This window comes from Hemicordylus capensis, chromosome 2, assembly GCF_027244095.1.
Source record: "Hemicordylus capensis ecotype Gifberg chromosome 2, rHemCap1.1.pri, whole genome shotgun sequence".
Taxonomy (NCBI): Eukaryota; Metazoa; Chordata; class Lepidosauria; order Squamata; family Cordylidae; genus Hemicordylus; species Hemicordylus capensis.
Window position 1 is genome coordinate 341,050,271 of NC_069658.1, and position 22,217 is coordinate 341,072,487.

Consider the following 22,217-nt stretch of genomic DNA (forward strand, 5'->3'; position numbering starts at 1 on the left):
TTGCGAAGTATTTTCCAGTCTTTCACCCTCACAACAAAATGATGAGGTAGGCCTCCATTATTCCCATTTTACGGATGGAAGACTGAGACTGGGACATAGTGACTCTGTCTAAGCTATGTAATGAGCATGAGGCTGTGATGAATCTAGAACCCAGGCCTCCCAAACTGAGGATCCACACCATAGTTGCATGTGGTCCATTGGGCCACACTCTTGCTCCATCTGTACTCCTGGGTTTTCAAAGCTTGCAGCATGAATATTATTGTGCTGAAGGGACAATTTTTCCTTCTCTGCACTAGTGAGGGGAGCATGGTGGAAGTTGTAGCCTAGGAATTTTACTGGCGTATATAGGACAAGGCTGCTCAACTTCGGCCCACCAGCTGTTTTTGGACTACAACACCCATAATCCCCAGCCACAGTGGCCCATATCAAGGATTTGGGGGGTTCTAGGCCAACATCTGCAATTGGACCAAAGTTGAGCAGCCCTGATGTAGGATAAGCCATGAGTGCATGCCTTTCACAGTGATAGTATGGATTTTGAAGTTATGCTTACACAAAATCTGCAGTACATGGCAGAGCATGTTACCTCTTTCATGTGGGAGCAGTCCCACATAGCACACCCTGCTAGTGTAGTTGAATGACTTCAGTGCCGCCTCTTCTCTGCCAGGTGAAGATCTTTGAGGAGGACTTCCAGCGGGAGCGGAGTGACAGGGAGAGGATGAATGAAGAGAAGGAGGCGCTGAAGCAGCAGCTGGAGAAGGTTCAGAAGCAATTAATGCTCACCAACAACCAGGTAAAGATTCAGAAAAAGAATGCTGATGTTGAGGAGGAGATTTCACCTAGTACTTTGACTCCAGGCAGAAGATTGCTATCGAGGTCATGTGCTATGATCTTTCCATCATTCCAGGCCATTGACTGATCTGATCCAGGCATCCTATGTTTCTGCAGGTGTGCTTATCAAAATCTCCAGATAACTGTGATACAGCCACCTTAGCAATTATTACTTCCTCCCACCTCTCTCTCTCCCCCACCCACCCGCATTTTGTTCCTTTTAGCCATCCTGCACCCAAATTACCTCTCTCCCTCTCCATAGCTTGCTAGCTTGCTGCTCTTTGGGCTAACAATCTTTGGTGATCGCCTATCATTTCCTTTGTAACTGCACTGGTGTAGTTGCTGTACTATCCTCTTCCTCTCGGAAGATATCTAGGAGGGAAAAAACATCTTTTGCAAGTTAAAGGAATCTTTGTAGAAGTCTACAAAGTTGTACAAAAGCTGGACCCAGCTGACAAGCCCCAGTTTGGTCACCTTACCCTAAATGATGCTCACCACCACCCTTACTCCTTGCTGGTTTTCAAAAGCATGCAGTGCAAGGGGTGCTTGGGCAACTCCTTGTTAGAAAAAGATGAAGAAATCACTTATTTTGGAAGGCAAAGCAGGGAGGAAGAAGAGATCAAGTATTTGGACAGAGAAGAAATGGGAGCCACAGGAACATGTGGTCACATGCATGGCTAGAAGTGATTCTGGCTGTCGATTGCAATCCTGTATAGTCTCTTAGTTCTCTTTGTGGTCACCATCCAACCTTACTTTCCCTTCCTCTGAGAATATTCCTGTGCATCCTCTTCCCATATCTGCCAAGAGGGGTAGAACAAGGGGAATGCCATAACTTGCTGCTTCTGGTGCTCTGCTTTGGCACTGAGAATCTGATACTGCTAAGTTGCTCTGGTTTAGCAGCTCTGAGAATCGTGTTATACCTGGTCCACTTTAATTTGCCTGACTTCCTTGAAACAACTACCAGTGTGCAGTAGAGACAGAAGTCTTGGCTTCTCGCTTACCTGTTGTATTCTCTCTTCCTATACCTCCATATCAGCTCCGGATCTTTAAAGAGGACTACCAGAAGGAAAAAGAGGAGAAGGACAAGCTCAAGAAACTGCTCAAGCAGCACAAGCAGGTACTAATGCTTAACCAGGACAAAGCACTAGCTGCCCTATCAGACCATGAAGGATTAACCAGTCCTGCATGCCTTGAAAATAGCTAACACCAGGCATATGTTGTTGCCAGATAAACTGGGTGCTGGAAGTGGTGCTGAGAGATGAAATCCTGCAGACAAAATGGAAGCCGGTTGGTGTCTCACCTTCTTGGCCCCAGTCACAAACTACTTTGCTCTAAAATATCCACTGGGTTGAAATTCCTGCAATGGACTTTACTACTTTTGGGAAGTTAAATTCATGGGAAGTTAGTCATATTTGTCACTTTGGTGAAGGGACAGCTCTTTATTCTTCCTTCCTTTAAGTGAGACAGGCTTTGCCATACAATAGCCTTTGCTAAGGAACAGTGCATAGGAAGAAAACCAATGCAGCTTCCCCTTTTGAGGAGCTGCTGTGATTGAGTTCTTCAAGAAGGAGGGGATGAGGAGGAGGAGGTGTGAAGGAAGCATGTCGCAATGCACTCTCTGTCTGTTGAAGTGCTACCTACCATGGTGCTCTGCAAGGATAGGGCTTCTCCAGGCTTGAAGCCTAGCTCCTAAATTAAGCCCGATATCCCATTAGATCTGCAACTTGAGATTGTTTCTTCAGAGAGTTGCCTATTTCTATATCTGGTGTGACTTAAAACTACTGCATATTGTGCCAGACAGAGACAGATTTTGCTTGTCTTGCCTTAAATAAAGCACTGGAAAGCAGCTCCTTTCCCCCTAATATTCTTCTCTTAGCTCTTCCTTCAGGAAACAGTAAAATCCTGTGAAGGGGCCATAGTGTTCCCTTGGTCTCTCCTAAACTGCATGCAAAGTACAGATGGGTCATAATGATCTGACACAGAATCTTCAGATACTCAAGTGGTGGGCTCAGTCAGTCGCTAGCTCCTTGTTCCTCTGGACTGGTGCTAGGCTGAACCTCCTGCTTTTTCTCTCTTTCAGCACTCTGGTGACAGGTTGCACCCAGAGCCACAACCAGGACCCGTGGCTCCAGTCTGCCCCATGTATCAGTTCCCATGCAGCCCTCCAGGCCAACCCCATATATACCATGGTTACGAAGACTGGCAGCAAATCCGCTACCCACCATCACCAATGGCAAATGAGCGTCCGGTTCAGAATTACCACCGTTTTCCTCCTGTGAGTTGACTCATAAGAGAAGCCATCGGAGTTGTGGAAAGAGAATTGGGCTTTGCTAACTCAGCAGAGAGGCGCCTTTTAAAAGTGGCGATTCTCACTTAACCAGATTTTCTGCTTAGAATGGTGATTTAGCAGGGGGAGAGCAACTGTCCCCATCCAACCCCAGTTGTTGCTGATGTTGACTTTCATTTTAGATTGTGAGCCCTTTTTGGGGACAAGGAACCTTCTTTCTTTCTTTATCTTACATTTTATTTTATATTTTTCTGTGTAAACTGCTTTGAGCACTTTTGTTGATAAGCAGTATATAAACATTCCTAGTTGTAGTACAACTAGGAACTGGGCAAGTAAGCACAGAGCCCACCATTGTCCTCATTCTAAAAAAGAGGCAATGCCTTTCAGAAATGTGCCGGGTTTTTTGTGCAAAATTCCTTGTGCAGGAGACTCCTCAGAATGAAGAGTCCTGGGTACACCCTTGCCAGTGCTTTGTCCAGTTTATATGCTAGTGCCATTTCGGGATAGAGAAGTGAAGTTTCCATTTTAAAGCACACAGTAACCCTGCGCCTTGATTTCTTGCTCTTTTTAGCCAGAATACACCTGGTGTCAACCATGCGTTATATCACAGAATCAGAATTCACAAGCAGTGGATGGTGTGAAACAACTTGCCAAGGAATCTGGTAAGAAAAGAGGTTCAAACAGCTTTGCTGAGCTCTACTATAGGCCACTTTGGATGTTACTTCTTCTTGCCTGCATCTTTACAGATCAGCTGATGCACTTTGATCACCATGCTGGAGGACTCACGAATCCCTAGGGTGGCTTCACTGTGTAGGATGATTCACCATGTGGCTCCTTTCATTGCACAGGGAGTGTTCATGCCACCACAAGATACTGGTGGCATGTCAATCCACCATGCAAAAGGGATGGTCCACTCCATGTAATAGTGCCACCATGTAGAGCATTTACTATGTAGAGGCTATTTTAAGCAGCTTTCACATTGGTATTGTAACACAAAAACTGGTTCTGTAGAAATAGAAAAGAGGCTGGTGTGTGTGTGTGTGTGTGTGTGTGATATACCTGAAGATGTGCTTTTTTGTTGTCTTGCAGACCAGCAGTGTGGGATCAGTCCAAGACTGTAAGCAAGAACTGTGCCAAGGGAATGTCCTTCCTTGGCTGCTTGACCTTGAAACATTGTAAACAGCTTATGACCAGTCTTGCTTGCATATCAGTTAAAATATTAAGTACACACTGTTATTATGCAGTTGAGAGGGATAGTTTGCTTAATAGTAGACTATTAAGTCCACTGAAATATAAATTTGGAAAACTTTGATTTCAGTTGCTGAAATGGAAATTTGGAAAAATTTAAAAATCTGTCAGGGTTAAAATTGGAAGTATTGGATTTCACTTTCAGAATCTGTGCTCAAAATTCAAAGTTACCAGATACTGAATATCAGATACCACAGTTTGCCTAACCAGTGGTCACCTGGCTCTGGATTATTGTGGAATTGGGGCAGCAGGTTCATGTCAGATCAATCCCCTATGAAACGAATGCATGTATTCAGCTAGGAGTAGCAGATGGTTGATTAAAACAAGGGCTTCATTAGTGTCTTTGTAATATGGTTGGTGTGTGTTCTGCTTTTCAGATCCTACAGCTCTTGGGTTACCTAAAAGCCAAAGGCCCACTTAACTCCTTGGCTATGTGCAGTAGCATCGGAAGCAGATTTGCGGTACATACGTGAACCTGCATGAACAGCTCACCTTCATGTGCTTCTGGACACTGTTCACATTTGTTGCACTGGGTAACTGAGGCAACAGCATCTTCAGATTTTCTGATGACGTATGGCATTTGCTGCCAAGGACTGAGCAGAGCCCAGTGCTCTGGGAAACTCTCCAGTTGAGAAACCTGCCTGGCGTCTTGGATCAAATCTCTCAGCATTTTGGATCAATAAAAGTGAAAGCTTACAAAGAGAGGATTGAGTTCTGGGGGCACCAAGATCTCACTCGGTGAATAGCTAGGATGATGAAGAAAGCAGCTAGGCAGAAATCAGGTGGCTAATTTTAACATGAGCTGTACAAGAAGAAAAAGCATCAGTGGAAAGAAATGGAAGATGGGTGAGATTTTAGACTGAGTGGAATGTGCAAAGATGGCCACTAAGGTAGCAGAATGTTCCTTGTTCCATAATATCACAATCTCTTAAGACATAATTATGCCCTTTGTTTTGTTTGTTTTTTCTGTAAAACAGAGGGAGTGGTTTCTTTTCAGCATGATTACTCCAAGGGATTGTTAATTTTTAATCCCCCCACCGTCTCTTCAAACAGAAAGTAACAATTGCTTCCAAAATGTTCACAATCCAAGGACAAATTCATACATAAGAACCTAAGAACAGCCCTGCTGGATCAGGCCCAAGGCCCATCTAGTCCAGCATCCTGTTTTGCACAGTGGCCCACCAGATACAATCTAGAAGTTTTGTGTTTGGGGATGGGGGAAGGCTTGTACATCTGTTTCTGCTCAGTCATATCTTTCAAGTAGTCCACCTTTTCACTGAGTGTGCAGTCTGTCATAGGAAAGTATGTGAATTGTACTATAAAAGACAGAGGATTAACTTCAAACTTATCTACATCTCTCTATAGACCACACTTTCTGTATATTTACAGAGACACTTGCTCTGCATTGCCATTGTACTTTGAAGTGCTAATATTTTTTGCTATCTAATCTTTTTCTGTTTTGTGAAGTGCATAAAAATGTGCAAGTAAACTTTTACCCAAAGTGTGTATTCCCTTTTTGTAAATGTTTATGGCATTTTGTGTAATTGACTTAATTATAAATATTCTTTTTGGTTTGATTTTATCCTTAATAAAGTATGGGTTTTTCCATGCCATAAGGAGCCTGGAGTGTCATATCAAATTCATGTGCTCTTGTGTATTCGGTGAGTTATTTTACACTGTAGGTGCTGAGAAGAAAAAGTAGTAAGCAACAAGAGACAGTGAAACATGCCCCTTTCCCCTGTAAGAAACAGGAAGGAGAAAATATGTTGGCTGACATAAGAAAATTATTCCAAGCACTTATTGAAATTAAAAAGACAATTGCCACCTTTTAATTTCAGTGGGACTACTTTGAGTACTTTTCCTCATATCTGCTGGTATACCCAAGCAGTATGACCAATCTTCTCTTTGAATCTGTACCTGTACAAAGTGCAATCCAGGAACAAAAAAAACTCCACATACAACCATCCACAAGCCTCATACTCTGAACTGCAAGAAGTAGATACAGAATGTATTCAAAATGGGAGCTTAGTTTTGATCCACACCCCTTGCTGGAGTGGGGAAACTTGTCCCTCTTTTAAAAGGGGCAGTTTTCAGCATGTTAACACTTGAGCCAAAGTGTGTGAGCTGCAAACCAGGAAGTCCTCTTTTCAAATCTCCCCTCAGCCACAAGCTCACTTGCCTTAGGCAAGCCACCATCTTCCAATCTTAGCCCCATTCCCCAATGGCAATACGAGAATACAATGGTCCTGTAAGGTAGGTTAGTAGGTAACACTGATAATGTGTAAATTTCTTTGCAAGTTCTAATCATATTAAGTGTTTATATAGTTGAATATTAATAGTAGTAAAGAGCCCTGAACATCACGATTTACAAATTTGGGAACTAGCTGAAAGATCAAAACATTTGAGTGAATGAGTTTCCAAGCAGCCAGGATAAAGGAGAGTACTCACAAAACGAGTTGAATTGAGTGCTTGCGGTCTTTATTGTGCAATTTTATACACAGAGTGAGTGTGGCGGTGGAAGAGACTAGGATCTTGGAGCTGATAAGGAGGAATACATCTCTGCAAAGGCAAGTTGTGGAGCAGCCTGAATGCACTAGAAGGGCTACTCCACGACCTTGCAGACTTGGGTTAGGTCCAGTCTTCAGGAGCTTTCAGACCTAACCGTCATACTGATGCATCTTCCTGGTCCACAGAACCCTTTCTCATCTCACCTGCTTTGAGGAGAGAAAGCTTTGAGAAACTCCAGTCCATGAAACACTCTACTTGGGAAGGGTCCATTCTGTTTCCTTGGAGAGGGAGTGGACTGTGCTTTATCCAGAGAGGTCCAAAGTATTGATTTCACCTGAGGGATATGCCTGTACTCAAAAAGTACAGTATGATGCAATGTGTTGGCAGAGGATTGTGAACAAAGGTCAGTGGTGATGATGATGATCAACCACATGGAGGATGTGAGCTCTAGTCCATGAAAGCTTCTGCCACAAAAGATCTGTTAGTATTTTAAAGTGCCCCAGGACTTTCCTGTGGGTATGTGGAGTGTGGCCTGGTTCATCAGACCTCATGGCCACAGACTATGGCTGAGTACTTTTTCCATAGCTATGCTAAGGGGAAGCACAAGAGAGCCCTGTGTTGCTACTTCCTCATAGCTTAGAGTAAAGCCAAAAGTAGACCTATAGTCAGACTTTCTATACAATACAGTATGAACATGTAAGTAAATAAAACTGGTTGCAGAGCAGTTTTGCCTCCTATGAAGTCTTTTGGTTTTGATCAAAGGATGAACTGGTTCTGGATAAAGCAGCCACTTCCCTCCCTGCCTTCCCTACATCTGTATGGACTCTAACCATGCAACAACCTATTCTGCCGCATGTATCTTATGATGTCATTCTTCACAGTGGCGATATTTGTCCTGGGAAACCATCTCATCACTGGCTTGCCCTCAGGACTGACTAGAAATTTCTCAAAGTTCCACTTGATATCATGAATCTTCAGAGGCTCCCAGAACAATTTCTTAGGGTCACCAAAACTTTCTACGACTGGTGGACAGGAGTTCTGCCAAGAGAAAAGCAAAGATATTTTTAAAAAAATAAATAAATAACTTCTATTGTTTTTGCTGGAATTCAAGTCAATAATCAGAAAAGCTCTCAAAAAAAAAAAAAAAACCCCTGCAAAGCTCTGGGTTTGCGTCTTCATTAAAGAGATAGAGTCAACTTGGAACAGGGCAAGGAAATCAGCTAAAATATATATTTCATGCTAATTTCATTTAAGTCTACAAAGGGGCAAACTAAATGGTACACAATGAAGCACTAGCATTTTTTGTATTAGTGAAAGAACCTCAGGAGCCTCTGCTTTCTCAGGAGGAAAGCAGTGGGAGGGAATGAGGTGCTTAACCCTTTTCCATGCCAGCTGTTTTTCTGCTGGTCATTGCTTTTGTCCTGTGAGGCTGCAGGTGGATGGTGATCCATCTAACAACCCGTAACTTTCTATTCACCAGCTTTTCTTTGAGTAAATAATATTCATTGGCCGCTGGCCAGCATCCCCACTAACTGTGCAGCCACACAATGGGAAGCAGCGTGCCTACATTGGGCCACTTCCTTAGCTCCATGGAGCTGATTGTGCAAGGGGTGGGTGGGTGATCTTTGCTAATATCTTCTCTCAGAAGTGCCCTTCACCACCAAAAATATATCCCTGAGAGTTGTGCAGCCTTTAGGAACACATTTTCTAGTTGTGCAGCTTATTGGGGATGATGGCTATTGTCACTTGACTGGTTTTCCTCAGTGTCTTCCAGATCCTGTGCCTGATAAGCCAGGAAGTGAGGTTGACAAACCTTTAGGAAGGTGTAGACTTTCTGTTCTTTCTCCCCATTCACATCTCCTTTCTGAAAGATTGGGAAATTTGGGACAAAACCTCTCCCAGGTCTGACATATCTGAAACCGAAGAAGAAAACTAGCAGTCTTTCACGGAGAGGTTGCAACAAGAAACAGCTTTTTGTCTGACCCCGAACAAGATCTATAACCCCCAGCTCTTCCCACTCAGGACCCACATACTTTGCTGCCCAGGATATATGAATGCCTTTTTCACCATTACTGCCAGAGAAGTGTAGGAAAGAGTGCCTGGAGGCTTTACACGCAGGGCTTCTGCCCTGAATCTCTTTCAGAAGAGAGAGTGTGTGTTCACACACCAGCCAAACTTACCTTGAAGTCCCTTCAAGATTTTTGGACCCACTCCACACACAAATCAGGCTTTGTGATGTGAATTCTAGCTTATCTTGACGTATATCCAGGTTTTTAAAATGCTGGTTTTAAGCTACTTTTTTGAAAATGCCGGCGCAAATGGGAGAGGCACTGAAGTAGAATCATTAGCATGATAAGAGGCATGCTCTCTTCAGAAATGCAGATCTATCTCTGCAGAAGCTCTCCCCCCCCCGCCCCCATTGGCTAGAAGGAAAACACGGAGCCTGCCATGTGGACTTGTTTCAAAAGAAAACTGAGAACAGAGGGGAGGGGCTGCTTCCCTCAATGCCACGAGTGTACTTTGAAGTGGCTTCACTCAATGTTTACCCCGAAGCCTGAAGCCAAGTGTGAATAACTTCCAGGTATCCATGCATCTATCTGTTTGACAGTCTCTTTGCCAGAAAGAAGGTATGGTGGAAGTACTCTTGCATGAGATCACAGCATATTTTATCTCTTGTGCCCTTTTTGCTAAAGAGATGACCAGAAGAGAATAATGGAGCCAAAGCAGAAGATGATAGTAACACTGGCAGAAAAGTAGCTTGCTTATGATCCCTGGTATATTCTGAAGAGCTGCAGCATCAGTCTGACACAATCCAAGCTACACAGAATCACTTGTGTACCTTAACTGGTTACTCACTTCAGGGCTGGAAGGATTTCTGAGTTCTCGCCAGGTTCTTGTTTTCCAAATTGATTGCTTGGGAAGCCCAAGATGACAAAGCCATAAGGTCCCAGTTCATTTTGTAGTGCATTCAGTTCTGCAAGATACATGTAACTATAGTCACCAACACAAGTCTTACAGCTGGCTTCAGGCACTTCAAGGCAGAACCAATCTGGGGACACACACATCCACACCAAAGAGGCAGTTCTGCCTGTGCAGTTTTACATGGCAGTATACAGAGGGATAGCTCCAGTATCTTAGGAAAAGGTTCTTCTAGGAAGCCAATCGCTGACATAATGAGGAAAAGTTGTTTTTATATTACATTTTTATATCACCCCATCTGGTAGCCCAGGGCAGTTTACAACCAATAAAACAAAAATTAATAATTAGTCAAAATAGCATTTAAAACAGTTAAAAAGTTAAAACAGTTTAAAAAAATACTGAAGGCCAGACTTAGAAAATTAGTCTAAAGGACTCTTTTAAAGGCCATTAGCATTGTTAAGCCTTGGATTTCTGTGGGGAATATATTCCATAGTCTAGAAGCAACTGCAGAGAAAGCCTGGTCCCAAGTCCCTAACTTGTCCTTTTAATTTCAGTGGGAATACCTTTGATTCCCATTTTATGTAATACTTTTGATTACAGAAGTAATTTTCCTTATGTCAGTCAATTTTATCATTACTTTTGGCCACTGAGAGGCTGATTCTTGGGATGCACTTATATTATGCAATTGTTAGTTGTATACCAGTTTAACTTTCCTAGTTTCTCCCAAAGAAAGTATTGTTGAAAATTCCATTTTGAAGATTCCTCCACAACCTCAAACAATTACAGGACCAAGGGCTCATGGGGGAAGAGTGAATTACAATTAAACCAGTTTGATTCTGTAGCCTAGATATGCCAGGGAAGAGGCCTGAAGCCTGTTTTTATGCCAGATCTCATGCCTGGAATATGCATAGAAATTGCATATTTTATGCACAGTTTTTACTCATGCCTAAACTGGCTATGAGCACACGTAGGCAGCCTTTGCACATAATGGTCCAACAAACCAGCAGTTTGCCTCAGTCTCCCCCACCCCCACCCACTGCACCACATGCTACATGCTCCCAGACAATCCAATGTGCAGTCTGGGAAATTGCAAAAAGGGAGGCATTCACTGGCTGTACATGTTGCATGAAAGACAGCCGTGGCAGCCAATTCTGTAGGAGAGGGGTAGGATTCCTACCTGTAGAATCCAGAAGAAAAAGTTATGGTATGCAAGGACAAGGCAGTAATATGCAGGAATATTAACAGTTTAGTATTATTTATAGAGAGGCAAGTACAGTCTGCCTTCAGTGCTCTTGCAGCTGGCTGTTTCTTAGCCTCACCTCTTCTCCAGGACTGGAATAGAAGTAACTAAAGCACCATTCATAAGCTAGTCTAGCCCAAGGAATGGATTGACCAAACACAACACAGTACCCTCAACCCCACTTAGGATGTGGCGGCAGAATCTGGACGACACAATGTTTCGTTCAAACCCAAGGTCTTGGCAGCGAAACTCACTACAGACCTAAGGTACAAATTAAGGTTTGTGGGCTAAAACAGACCTGCAGTTTGGAGACAAAACCACAGTTTTCTGCATTTGGACTACCACAATTTTGAACCTCTGGCATGTTTGCCTCCAGTTTACCATTATGGTCAAAGGCGGCCACTGTGTTATTCTTTTGATTAACTGAATGTGTATATACACAGTATTCTGTCTGAACAGTGCTAATAAAGAAGAGAATATCATGGAACATGTGGAGAGGTCATGTTCAGCCCCACCGAGTAATCTCAAGTACTTTGCATACTGTTATGACAGAGGCTTTATTTATAGAATGTATTAACCACTTTTCATGTCATCCCAAGGCAATGCACATAATTAAAGCAGCAGTTAATATTCAAAGACAGGAGCATAGCAACATTAATATTCAGTCAGGGGCATAGCAACAATGGTGTGGGGGAGCACAAAAGCCTGGAGCCACCAGTATATCTGGGGGTGCCAGACACCTTCCTCCTGCTTAGAGTGAGGATTCTTGCACCCTTGTTGTCACCTCGGGGGGTGGGGGTGGGGAGAGACTGCCCACACTTTTCCAAACCATTTCCCAATAAGTGGCAGAGTAATATCCCATCCACTCTCAGAAGCAGTGGGAGCACATTCTAAGAGCAGGTGGGAGGCTGTGCTTCTCCAAGCTGCTTTGGTGGTGGGGATGGCTACCTCTCCGAGGTGTTAGGGGAGAGTAGAGCTACTGAGCAGCAGTGTACCCTCTAACAGGGATTCCCAGATGTTGTTGACCACAACTCCCAGAATCCCCAAGCAAAAGCCATTGAAGCTGGGAATCCTTGTTAGAGGGAATAATGCTGAGGAGGCGGAGCTACAGCAGGGTGGGGGCAGGGCCCCATCTTAATTTCTCACTCCAGGGTGAGGGTCCAGCCTTGCTACGCCACTGTTGAAAGTAATCATGTAAAAGAGCAAATGGTCCCCGTCACAAATTCAAACAAACATTAAAAGCCTGGGTGAGGTCTTTAAGTGGCAGTGGGAAACTGAAAGGGGATGTGAACACCTTTGGGAAAGGCATTCCAGAGCCAGGAAGCAATCACCAACAAGGCCCTGTTCCACATGCATGATAAACAGGCCTCAGCTGGAACTGGCACGTGGAATAGCCCTTCCACCTCCATGCACCAGCCTTGCTCATATGGTGAACAGATTCTGCTGATCGTAGACCCTGAGGCATTCTGGGCCCACACTGATTAGGGCTTTAAATGTTTAAATGTTAAACCCCTGCTAACTGGGCAAAGAGGCACCTTTTACCGTGGTGATTCTCTTTATTTAATAGGGGGAGAGTAACTGGCCCTATCCACCCCCAGCACAGTACCTCCAGTGACGGTTGCTGGTGTCTATCTTATGTTTCTTTTTAGAATGTGAGCCCTTTGGGGACAGGAAGCCATCTTATTTGTTTGTTATTTCTCTGTGTAAACCACCCTGAGCTATTTTTGGAAGGGTGGTATAGAAATTGAAATAATAATAATAATAATAATAATAATAATAATAATAATAATAATAATAATAATAATAATAATAATATTATTATTAATAAACAACAGCAACAACATTGACAATAAAATTCAGCCATCCCAGGTCCTTGGGAAGGACTCGATGTCTGGATAAAACAAACCAGTCAATAACACCTGTCTGACTGTGTAAACAAGAAATAATAATAATAAAGCCAGAACCTTGAACTAGACCTGGAAGTGAACTGGTAGCTAGTGCGATTCCTTCAAAATTAGAGTGATATGATCACACCATCTGGCCCCAAATACACTCTGGCAACAGTATTTCGCACCAGCTGAAGCTTCTAAACACTCTTCATGGACAACCCCATGTAGTATGCATTACAACAGTCCAAACACAATGTGACCAGGGCATGGATAACTGGGGCCAGATCTGACTTCTCTGATCAGTCTGCAAATCTTACCCAAGTACTGCAGTGTGAGTCCTCAGTAGGTGGCCACATTTACAAAGAGGATCAACTTCCCAGCATACCTCTGGAAGGGGATATACTCATCACCATTTATGGTGACAGATCCATAGTCATAAACTGTTCCTGCTACTGAGTCATAGCAGTCTACCTGGAAGAAAGCAAGAGACACCATGTGAAGAAGGAAGAAGAGAAGAGAAGAACATAGCACATTTGTATACCAGTTTTGAAAGATGGTGCTCTAACACTTCCTGGATCCACCCCCACATGGCCCTCAAAGCCCACACAATGGGAAGGAATCAGATGAGCAATTGCTTTCTGTATGATCAGACAACGTATGTTGGAGAGTGAGGGGGAACTTCCTTAAGCAACGCCTCCAGCATTGTGCTGAAAGGGTGGGATAGAAATGCTTTAAATAAATAGACCTAGAGAGCACTCTGTCAATACCACAGAAACGGGAAGGGACTGAGGAGCGTGAGAGCATGCTCACTTAAACAGAGATGTAAACAGAACACTTTTTTGTGTGTTCTCCAAGGTGGAGCCACCTCTCATAGAAGGAGATCTGGCAGAAGAAGCCCACGCTGGATTTCTCTCTCTCACCAAGCATGCTTCTATAATTTCAAAAACAGTCATTAATGCATCTTGGTTATGAAGGTTAATTCATCGGTTGATTTCCTGCCATTCATTGGACACACATGAGGAAAGTTAATCCACCCACCTTACACAGTTTGTCCTGCCCTGTCCATTATAATGGCTGCTATTGGACTTCTACAGCCTGCTCTATACATGCAGCAAAATGAGGTGATAGAATCCTGAGGTGGTAGAGGTCAGTGGACTGTACCACCCCAGACTGCAAGTGAGGGATGCCTTTTCGGAATGTGCTCTTATGTTTAAAAAAACCCAAACACCAATGAAAATGAAGAATTAGAATATCAGAGGGATATATACAAGTCCAGTCAGCTCCCAGCTATATTAATTTGATACTCACATGATATTTTGGTACACCATGCATGATATTTTGGTACACGCATGATACACCAGCATGGTGTAGTGGTTAGAGTGCTGGACTAGGACTGGGGAGACCCGAGTTCAAATCCCCATTCAGCCATGATACTTGCTGGGTGACTCTGGGCCAGTCACTTCTCTCTCAGCCTAACCTACTTCACAGGGTTGTTGTGAGGAGAAACCTAAGTATGTAGTACACCGCTCTGGGCTCCTTGGAGGAAGAACGGGATATAAAATGTAAAAAATAAATAATAATAATAATAATAATAATGTTTTTCACATAGAAGAGCATTAAAAATGTGATCTGCCTCCTGCAGTCTGAAGTGGTACAATCCATTCTACCATCTTGGGACACTGCCACTTCATTACTGCCTTTGTGCTTCCTGTGTAGATGAGGCCCACATCCTCCTTGACTTCAGCCGTTTTGTTCTTAGAAGGACACGGTCAGTTCACAGTGGATTTTGCTAATTACCAGGGTCTGACTAATTGCTGTGTGTGTGGCTGGAATTCCTCCCCATCCCTTGCCATTATATTCACTAGTCATAGGGGCAGGTCTCTTCACTATGCATCCTGGCCCATATCTAGTATGGAGATAGGTAGAAAAATTGGTATTTCCTTCCATGTCAGAAAGACTAGGGACCATGGATGCTTTCTCATCATCCATGGTATTTGTTTTATTACATTTTTTATTCCATCACCTTTCCTCTAACTAAGGGTGTAACACAGAAGCCTCTCAAAGGCTTCTTTCTGTGTTACTTTGTGGTCAAAGCCTCTCTGCCCCTTGCCATTTTATCTTCACAATAACCCTGTGAGGTAGGTTAGGCTGAGAAGTAGTGACTGGCCCAAGGTCACCCAGTGACCTTCATGGCTGAGTGGGGATTTTGGACTGGGGTCTCCTCGGTCTTTTTGGCACTTTAACCACTACGTCATATGTTCTTATATAATGTGGCTTCTGAAGCTATATGCTCTGAAAGCTTCCTTCTGCAATGTACCTGCTCTCTGCTTGTAGCACCCACCAGTGAATAGAGTGAGGTGGGTGGGGATAATGGGTGGATGGCCCTGCTTTACACCAGAATGTTAGACTGTCTGCCTCTTTGTCCTTCCTGAATCCCATCCTTGATTATGTAGTTTACCAAAACAGCCTCAACCTCATAGAAGGGCAAGAAGTGGCCCAGTCCATGGAGACATCCTTTGTTCACTTAAAGTGAGTTAAGTGTTCACTTAAAGTAAGTTAAGACCACATGATGGGGGAATGAGGGCAATGGTCTATTAATGTTTGTTCTGCTCACCTAAGAGATGCATGATCTTAGCAAAGATAAAATGCTGGGTATATGCTGGCATACCCAGGAGGAGCGCATAAAGAGAAAACAGCCTCCATGTGACAAGTGATCCCTGCCCCTAACATTTTAGCTGTGATTACATGGGGGTTGTTGAGAATCAGTGGTCCTATATGGACCACTGACTTCACATCTAGTGAAGCAATGGAAATTATTTGTGGGAAGCTCTTCTAAACCTTATGGCTGGAACAGGGAACACCACGCCAGAGGGAGGGTGTGTTCAGCAAAATTCCCACCGTGCAGATAACATGCGCACCTGCACCCACCCTATATCCTCTGGTATAATAATTTATAAAAGACCCAGTCTGTAGAGCAATTTGAGATAAAGGAGTAAGCAATAGCAATAGCACTTACATTTATATACCACTCTATAGCTGGAAGCTCTCTAAGCGGTTTACAATGATTTAGCATATTGCCCCCCAACATTCTGGGTACTCATTTTACCGACCTCTGAAGGATGGAAGGCTGAGTCATCCTTGAGCCCTTGGTCAGGATCGAACTTGCAACCTTCTGGTTACAGGGCGGCAGTTTTACCACTGCGCCACCAGGGGCGCACCAGGGTAAGGTGGCAACTGTGAGTCCTTCTTTGGCTCCTGTACATTTAACATGGCAAAAGAACTTTGACAGCTGCAACGTCTTCCATCATGACAGTGCTGTGATGGAAGAAGCCACCTCTGTTGAACCTCTCCCTTCTGTGCAGCTAGTTAAAGGCATAGGGACATCCATCTGTCTCTTATAAAGGAGATAAATAGTACAAAGTGTGCACACACGTGCAATATTGGGTGCTGAAAGTATATTCTATCGCAGCTGGTCTATCAACAACAATTTATAATCCGTATCTAAGGAGCTGGTCCCATTAACTGGCTCTTGATGGTCTCCTAGATACACATAGTTACTAGATTCTGACTGTTACATTTAATCATTCGTTTTGCCTCTCCTGCAGTAAGCCAGAAGTCCAACTGATTTGCGTCAGAAGCAGACGCTGGGTCACAAATCAAGTACTACCAATCCATTTCTAAATCCATTTTGTCTTTCTGTTTGCAGGGACAGCTCCAGAATGATAGAGCTGGATCCCCTTTACCCTTGACATTTATTCCCCCTGGTAGATATTTAATCATGAAGATAAACAAAACATGCTTATCTCTCACTGGGGGAATGGGATATGGCAGCTGCCCAAGAGCTGCAGATGTGTGCACAAGAAGAAAACCCTCTCACAGGCTTAACACAAAACCAGGGTTGAAGCTGGCCACTTGGGTGTAACCAAAGGCGTATGAGAGAGCCCACTTCCAAGAACACAGATGTTATTGTTAAAATAATGCTTATTGATACAAGTTTTGGGCAGTATAGAAATATTTTAAATAAACAAACAAAATATATAATAAAGTACACATTCCTAACCAACCCCAATCAGAATTTGTTCCCATTAAAAAGTCATACCTGAAGCAATTTACTTTTGCTTGACTAACAAGCAGAAGGTTGCCAGTTCGAATCCCCACTGGTACTATACTGGGCAGCAGCGATATAGGAAGATGCTGAAAGGCATCATCTCATACTGCACAGGAGGAGGCAATGGTAAACCCTTCCTGTATTCTACCAAAGACAAACACAGGGCTCTGTGGGCACCAGGAGTCAAAATCGACTTGATGGCACACTTTACCTTACGAGAGGACTAAGGGTGAGGCGGGAGAATGTTATACTGGGGTAGTATGTTAAAACCTTTCTAAATTACCTTTCCGATTTAAGGACCCCAAAGCTGTTCACAAAAACTAAAATAATAAATTCTCAAACCCAGTACAAAATTAAATTGTTTTAATCATTTTATTGTTTAATTATTGTTGGTTGTTTTAAATTTTGGTTGTAGTGTGTAAACTGCCCAGAGATGTATATATATATCAGGCAGTCTAAAAATAAATAAATAGACAGACAAACACAACACAGGAGGCAACCATTTTGAGACCAATTACAAGAGTCACAGAGAATGAATGCCACAATATCTCAAAAACAAGCTGAAAAATAGCAATGGCTAGTTTAAGCATAGGAGTTATTCAAAAAGTATTTGAACAGTTTAAAAACAGTTAAATGCACATGGGAGCAATTAAAGGTCTAGGAAAGCAATGTCAGGGAACTATATTGTGTTAGATTAAAAAAAAATAGTTGTTTTGTGGGGGGGACATGAGTCCTCCTATGTTATGTTTAATGCATGTACAGTCTGGAGACATGCACACATTATGTGGACATTCACACATTATGTTCAGCACATGTACAACCGTAAACATTCTAGCTGTACCCTGCATATGAGAGGGCCTGTACCCTGGTTCACTTTTAAAATTAATGTGAATGATGAATGCAGCATTCACACAAAACTGTGTTAACGACAACATAAATGAGGAACAGGGTGGGTGGGGGTCTCTTCCTCCTATGTCTTCCTATGTGGGCACCCCCTACCCCACAGGTGTGCACACTTCCTGTTGGAGTGAGTCGGTGAGTGACCAAGCCGGTGCTCCTTATGCCTTTCAGCTGCTTGGCCACCCACTTGCTCTCCTCGGTGCTGCCACCCGCTGCTCCTGGGCAGCTGGCCTGCCATGGCATGTTATAATCACACTGGGAGACAGCCCACCAGACAGGAGGCATCTGTCCACAGGGGTGAAGGGAGCAGGTCGCTAAAGCCGGGTTTTGCCTGGGGTACCACCAATCCTTGGGCCAGCAATGACATAGGGTCAAAACAAAGTAAGTGTCTGTGGTTGTAAAAGTATTAGTAACCACACCTTCTTTCTGATGGGTCTGTGTGGGACTACTGAAGCATCCAATACGGAAAGGGCCTCAAGGAAAGCTGAAGTAGGTTGTTCATCATGGGAACAGGTAAGAGTTCATAGCCTCTCTAGTATACTATAAAGTAAATGTTGTGTCCTTACTTAGGGTTGTTTCTAAGGGTGTTCACGGACCATGTGCGGCAGTTCGATCCCAATTCGGACTGACCCGCCACTCCGCAAACTGGTTCGATTGGACTGGCCAGTTGGGCTGGCCAAACCAATGAACCAGCTCAGACCAGTTCAGAATAGAATCACTTCAACCGCCCAGTTTGCAGTGGACCAGCTTGGCTGTGAACTGTTCCATGCACACCCCTCATTGTTTCAAAAGGTATATCAAACATGATCAAGGTGGACTGGTTGCTTCTTTAAACATATGCTAATCAGCCTTTTGCACTCACCCAGCCACCAGAAATCCCTCAATCCACTGCACGAGGAGTGTGGTGCATTGGGGGATTTCCCCACAAGCCAAGCGCTCTAGGCAGGCAGCCCAAGCAGCCATATAACTGGGTACTGCCGTAGAAGGACACACTCATGCCCTTTTACCTTGGTATTAGCCCAGGGGAGAAAACCAGGCTACCTGGCAGGGCAGCACTGGGATCAAGTCCAATCCCAGTGCTCCACATGAGCAGTCCTATGGGGTAGGGCTGTGCAAGCCCAGGTAGGGCTACTCATGTGAACAGCCTCACTGTCTTCTACCGAAAGGCAGGCAAGTGTGGGGAGAAAAGTATCAGCTAGGAACAAAGTTGCTATCAAGCTTTCTCTTTCATGCAACTTGCTTGTGTCACGTTAAAATTCCATCGCTGGAGGTTTCTGCCATCACAGTCACACTGCCTGCAAAGATAGCCCTTGGAATAAACAAGTCACTGAGGCTCATCCTCTCTTGCCTAACCTTGTCCTTTGGACTGATAATATTGGTGTGTACTAGAGAGCTAAACCTCCCATGAATCTAGTAATGCATCACATGCAGTTCCCCCTTTTCTGTTGGGATTAAGGTCTGCCTGATATGAAGCTATAGGATTCCTGCTTCCTCTTCTATCTTTTCCACAGTCCCTTTCTCTACTAGGTCCAGATTTCAACTTGGAGAAAGATCTGGGATTTGAGAGGAATCTTCTGTGTTTTCTTTAAAAAATATGGATGGATTTGTGAAGCAAAGAAGTACTGGTGCAGAGGGGAGCAGACTTACTGAACTGGCAAAGGGTAAAATTTTACAGCCTCCTCTTCCAGGCAGCCCTCTGTGCCACCTGAAAATATGTCTCTGAGGGCTTTGTAGTTCTCAGGGATATATTTTTGGGTGGCATAGAAGGCTTCCTGGAGAAGTGGAGGTTGACAAAGATCATCCTTCACCAGTGCAGTTACTCTCTACAAGTGCTGTTAGTCTGCTCCTCTTGCTGCACTGATGCTTCCATGCTCTGTATGTCAGCCAGTGATCTCATTCATTTTCACAACAGTCCTGCAAGGCAGAACTGTATTGCTTATTGTACACTTGACAAATTGGCTTACCAGGTGACTGCACAGATTGCAAAAGGATTGAACCCAGATCAGATTTGCAAGTTCACATTGACTAATAATCCTGGAAAATGTGCAAAAATTCCCTGTTCAATACTCTCTACTAAGCTCACAAATAGTCTTTCACTTAGCAAGGCAGAACTAAAACATCCTGAACATTTTTTAAAAACGATGAAATAATGTCTAACATTTTATTAAAAATTCTGTTCAAGTATCATTGTGAGGGAAAGCAGGATAAAGTGTGCATGTTTAAATGGGACAAGAAATGGTAATCTCATAGATTTTGGCATATGGGAATAGGTTTGGAAACACTGGACAATTTTTCATTACGTTCAAAGCAACAGAAAAGTTTTTACAAAATAATGAGCAGATGGTATGTATATTTGCCCTGGAGAAATGGCATAAGAAGAACACAGCCTACAATGATAGACAATGGAAATGTAAAAGGTAAGGAGGTAGTTTCTTCCACATATGGTAGCTGTGTGAATATGTTGGACAATAAAGGATAACAGTCAGATGAAATTCAAACTATAACACACATCAAATTGGACTTAGATCCTCTCTTTTTTGTTTGTTTGCTACTTCTACCAAAAGCTTGCCAAATTAATTTTGCATATGCTAGCAGCAGCTATAACACAAAATTCTAGAAAATGAGGGTAACACTGAGTTGCAGAATGGGAAGCAAAGTTATATCATTTTGCCTTAATGGCAAAATTGACAGCTTATGCTAAGATAAAAGAAGGAAAACCTGAAATGCAACAGATTTGCACAAAACTGAATATTTGTATTAGCTATTGTCAAAATAAAGCACTGTCTGCCACAGATATATGTATTTGGCATGTGATAGTGTACAAATACCCTGTATATGTGAGATTATTTACATCAAGTTGTTTTTTTGGGCTGCGAGTCTGCCAGCTAAAATGTCAGGCATGGATGGGGCATAGTGACAGACTGATAAGTAAAATGCCCACCATTCCACTCCCCGGTCTGTGAGAAGCAGCTAGTATAGATTGAGAGACAGGCTCTCTTTGTCCTCTAATATAATACAGGTATGAAAAGAAAGGCTCACAGATATATGTAGATAATTGATTTCAAAGAGAGGTGGCAGGAAGAGCTAAACATGTACTATGATCTGTCACTAACCATTCTGTTTAGAATTTTGTCCCTTGTGGGCTGTCATTGGTCCCTATTCTGCCAAATCTGGTTGGTTACTAACTTGCTTGCTACAGATTCATAGAAGGCATTTGCAGTTCAGTATCTAGTATCGGAGTACTGGATAATGTAAGCTAAAGAGCTAGCTGTTGCTCATCCTCACCAAGCCCTCTATTGGATACTGTGATGATATCGAACCAGAATATCCTCAGAATAGCAGAATATCCTTCAGATCCCAGAATATCCCCATAAGACACTGTTTGGACACCCACACCCACTGAATAGTACTAGAATGTCTTACCTTCCCTTGTTCCTGTCCCCAGTTTGGCTGAATTAAGCCAGCTAAGAAGAAGGGGAAAATCCACGGTCCCTTAAGTTTCCCCTTCATGATGGTGGCAGCAGGGGCAAGGGTGCAAGTACCTTCTCCTTGCCCCCACAAGGAGTTACTGCCTGCTTTGGTTGTCTCTGCCTCTCTCAGTCACCCAGGCTACTACCTTCCAGAACAAAAGCTGGGATAAATAAAGGGATGAAGCCGAGTGCCTGTAGCCAATCGTGGAGCAGCAGGGAATGGAGGGCTGCTCCTGTAGATATTAACCATGTGGGCTCTGGGCTCAAGCATAGATCAAAAGTTAGCATGTCATGTGCTGCTTTGGTATGTTAGGTAGTAATTCGTGTAAAATCTGCCTCGGAGAGAAACTCAGAGAGGGTAGAATTCAGACTGATGGGGAAAATACAGAATATCCCTAGGTGTTACACAGACTGTGCTAAAAATAACATGGCAGTGGTGTGTAGCAGCACAACCAGAAAGCCACATCCCAAGCATTCATTATGCCATTCCCATGCCCCTCTAAAAGCAGAGCTGGCACAAAGGCTTGGCAATGCTAGGCAGCTGCCTACGACCCTCAGGTCTCCCGCTGATCCCGAAGCCCACCCTCGTGCTCATAGGGGGAGTGACTCACTCAGGACCATTCAGCTAGGAGGGGCCCATGGAGGGCAGATTGCCAAGGCCCCCTGGAACGTGAAGCTGGTCCTGACTAAAAGCAAAAATAAAAAATAAAAAATAGATAAATCTCCCTGACTTTTAGAATTAAAGATTTGATTTTTCTACTGATGGAGGAGGGAGGGACTGGATTGGGCCCCTGTTTCTTATATCCAAGGCATAAATGCA

General features: G+C 43.5%; 2 protein-coding genes across 4 annotated transcripts in view; one reads left to right on the forward strand and one right to left on the reverse strand.

The window, feature by feature from the left end:
* TNIP1 (TNFAIP3 interacting protein 1) overlaps window positions 1-5,979 on the forward strand; it is a 74,066-nt gene extending 68,087 nt beyond the window's left edge. For all 3 annotated transcript variants that reach the window (XM_053296665.1, XM_053296664.1, XM_053296666.1), the window contains exons 14-18: window positions 665-790; window positions 1,865-1,945; window positions 2,909-3,103; window positions 3,687-3,777; window positions 4,741-5,979. In XM_053296665.1, coding sequence (XP_053152640.1) covers window positions 665-790; window positions 1,865-1,945; window positions 2,909-3,103; window positions 3,687-3,777; window positions 4,741-4,784 — 537 coding nt within the window. In that variant the 3' untranslated portion in view covers window positions 4,785-5,979. The remainder of the gene's footprint in view (window positions 1-664; window positions 791-1,864; window positions 1,946-2,908; window positions 3,104-3,686; window positions 3,778-4,740) is intronic.
* Window positions 5,980-6,819: 840 nt separating this feature from the next.
* On the reverse strand, window positions 6,820-21,548 carry GPX3 (glutathione peroxidase 3). The gene is made up of 5 exons (XM_053296667.1): window positions 21,351-21,548; window positions 13,237-13,390; window positions 9,728-9,845; window positions 8,685-8,784; window positions 6,820-7,909 (listed from the first exon to the last, which is right to left on the reverse strand). The coding sequence occupies exons 1-5, from the start codon at window positions 21,435-21,437 to the stop codon at window positions 7,697-7,699; spliced, it is 672 nt and encodes a 223-aa protein (XP_053152642.1). The 5' UTR covers window positions 21,438-21,548; the 3' UTR covers window positions 6,820-7,696.
* Between the last annotated feature and the right edge of the window lie 669 nt (window positions 21,549-22,217).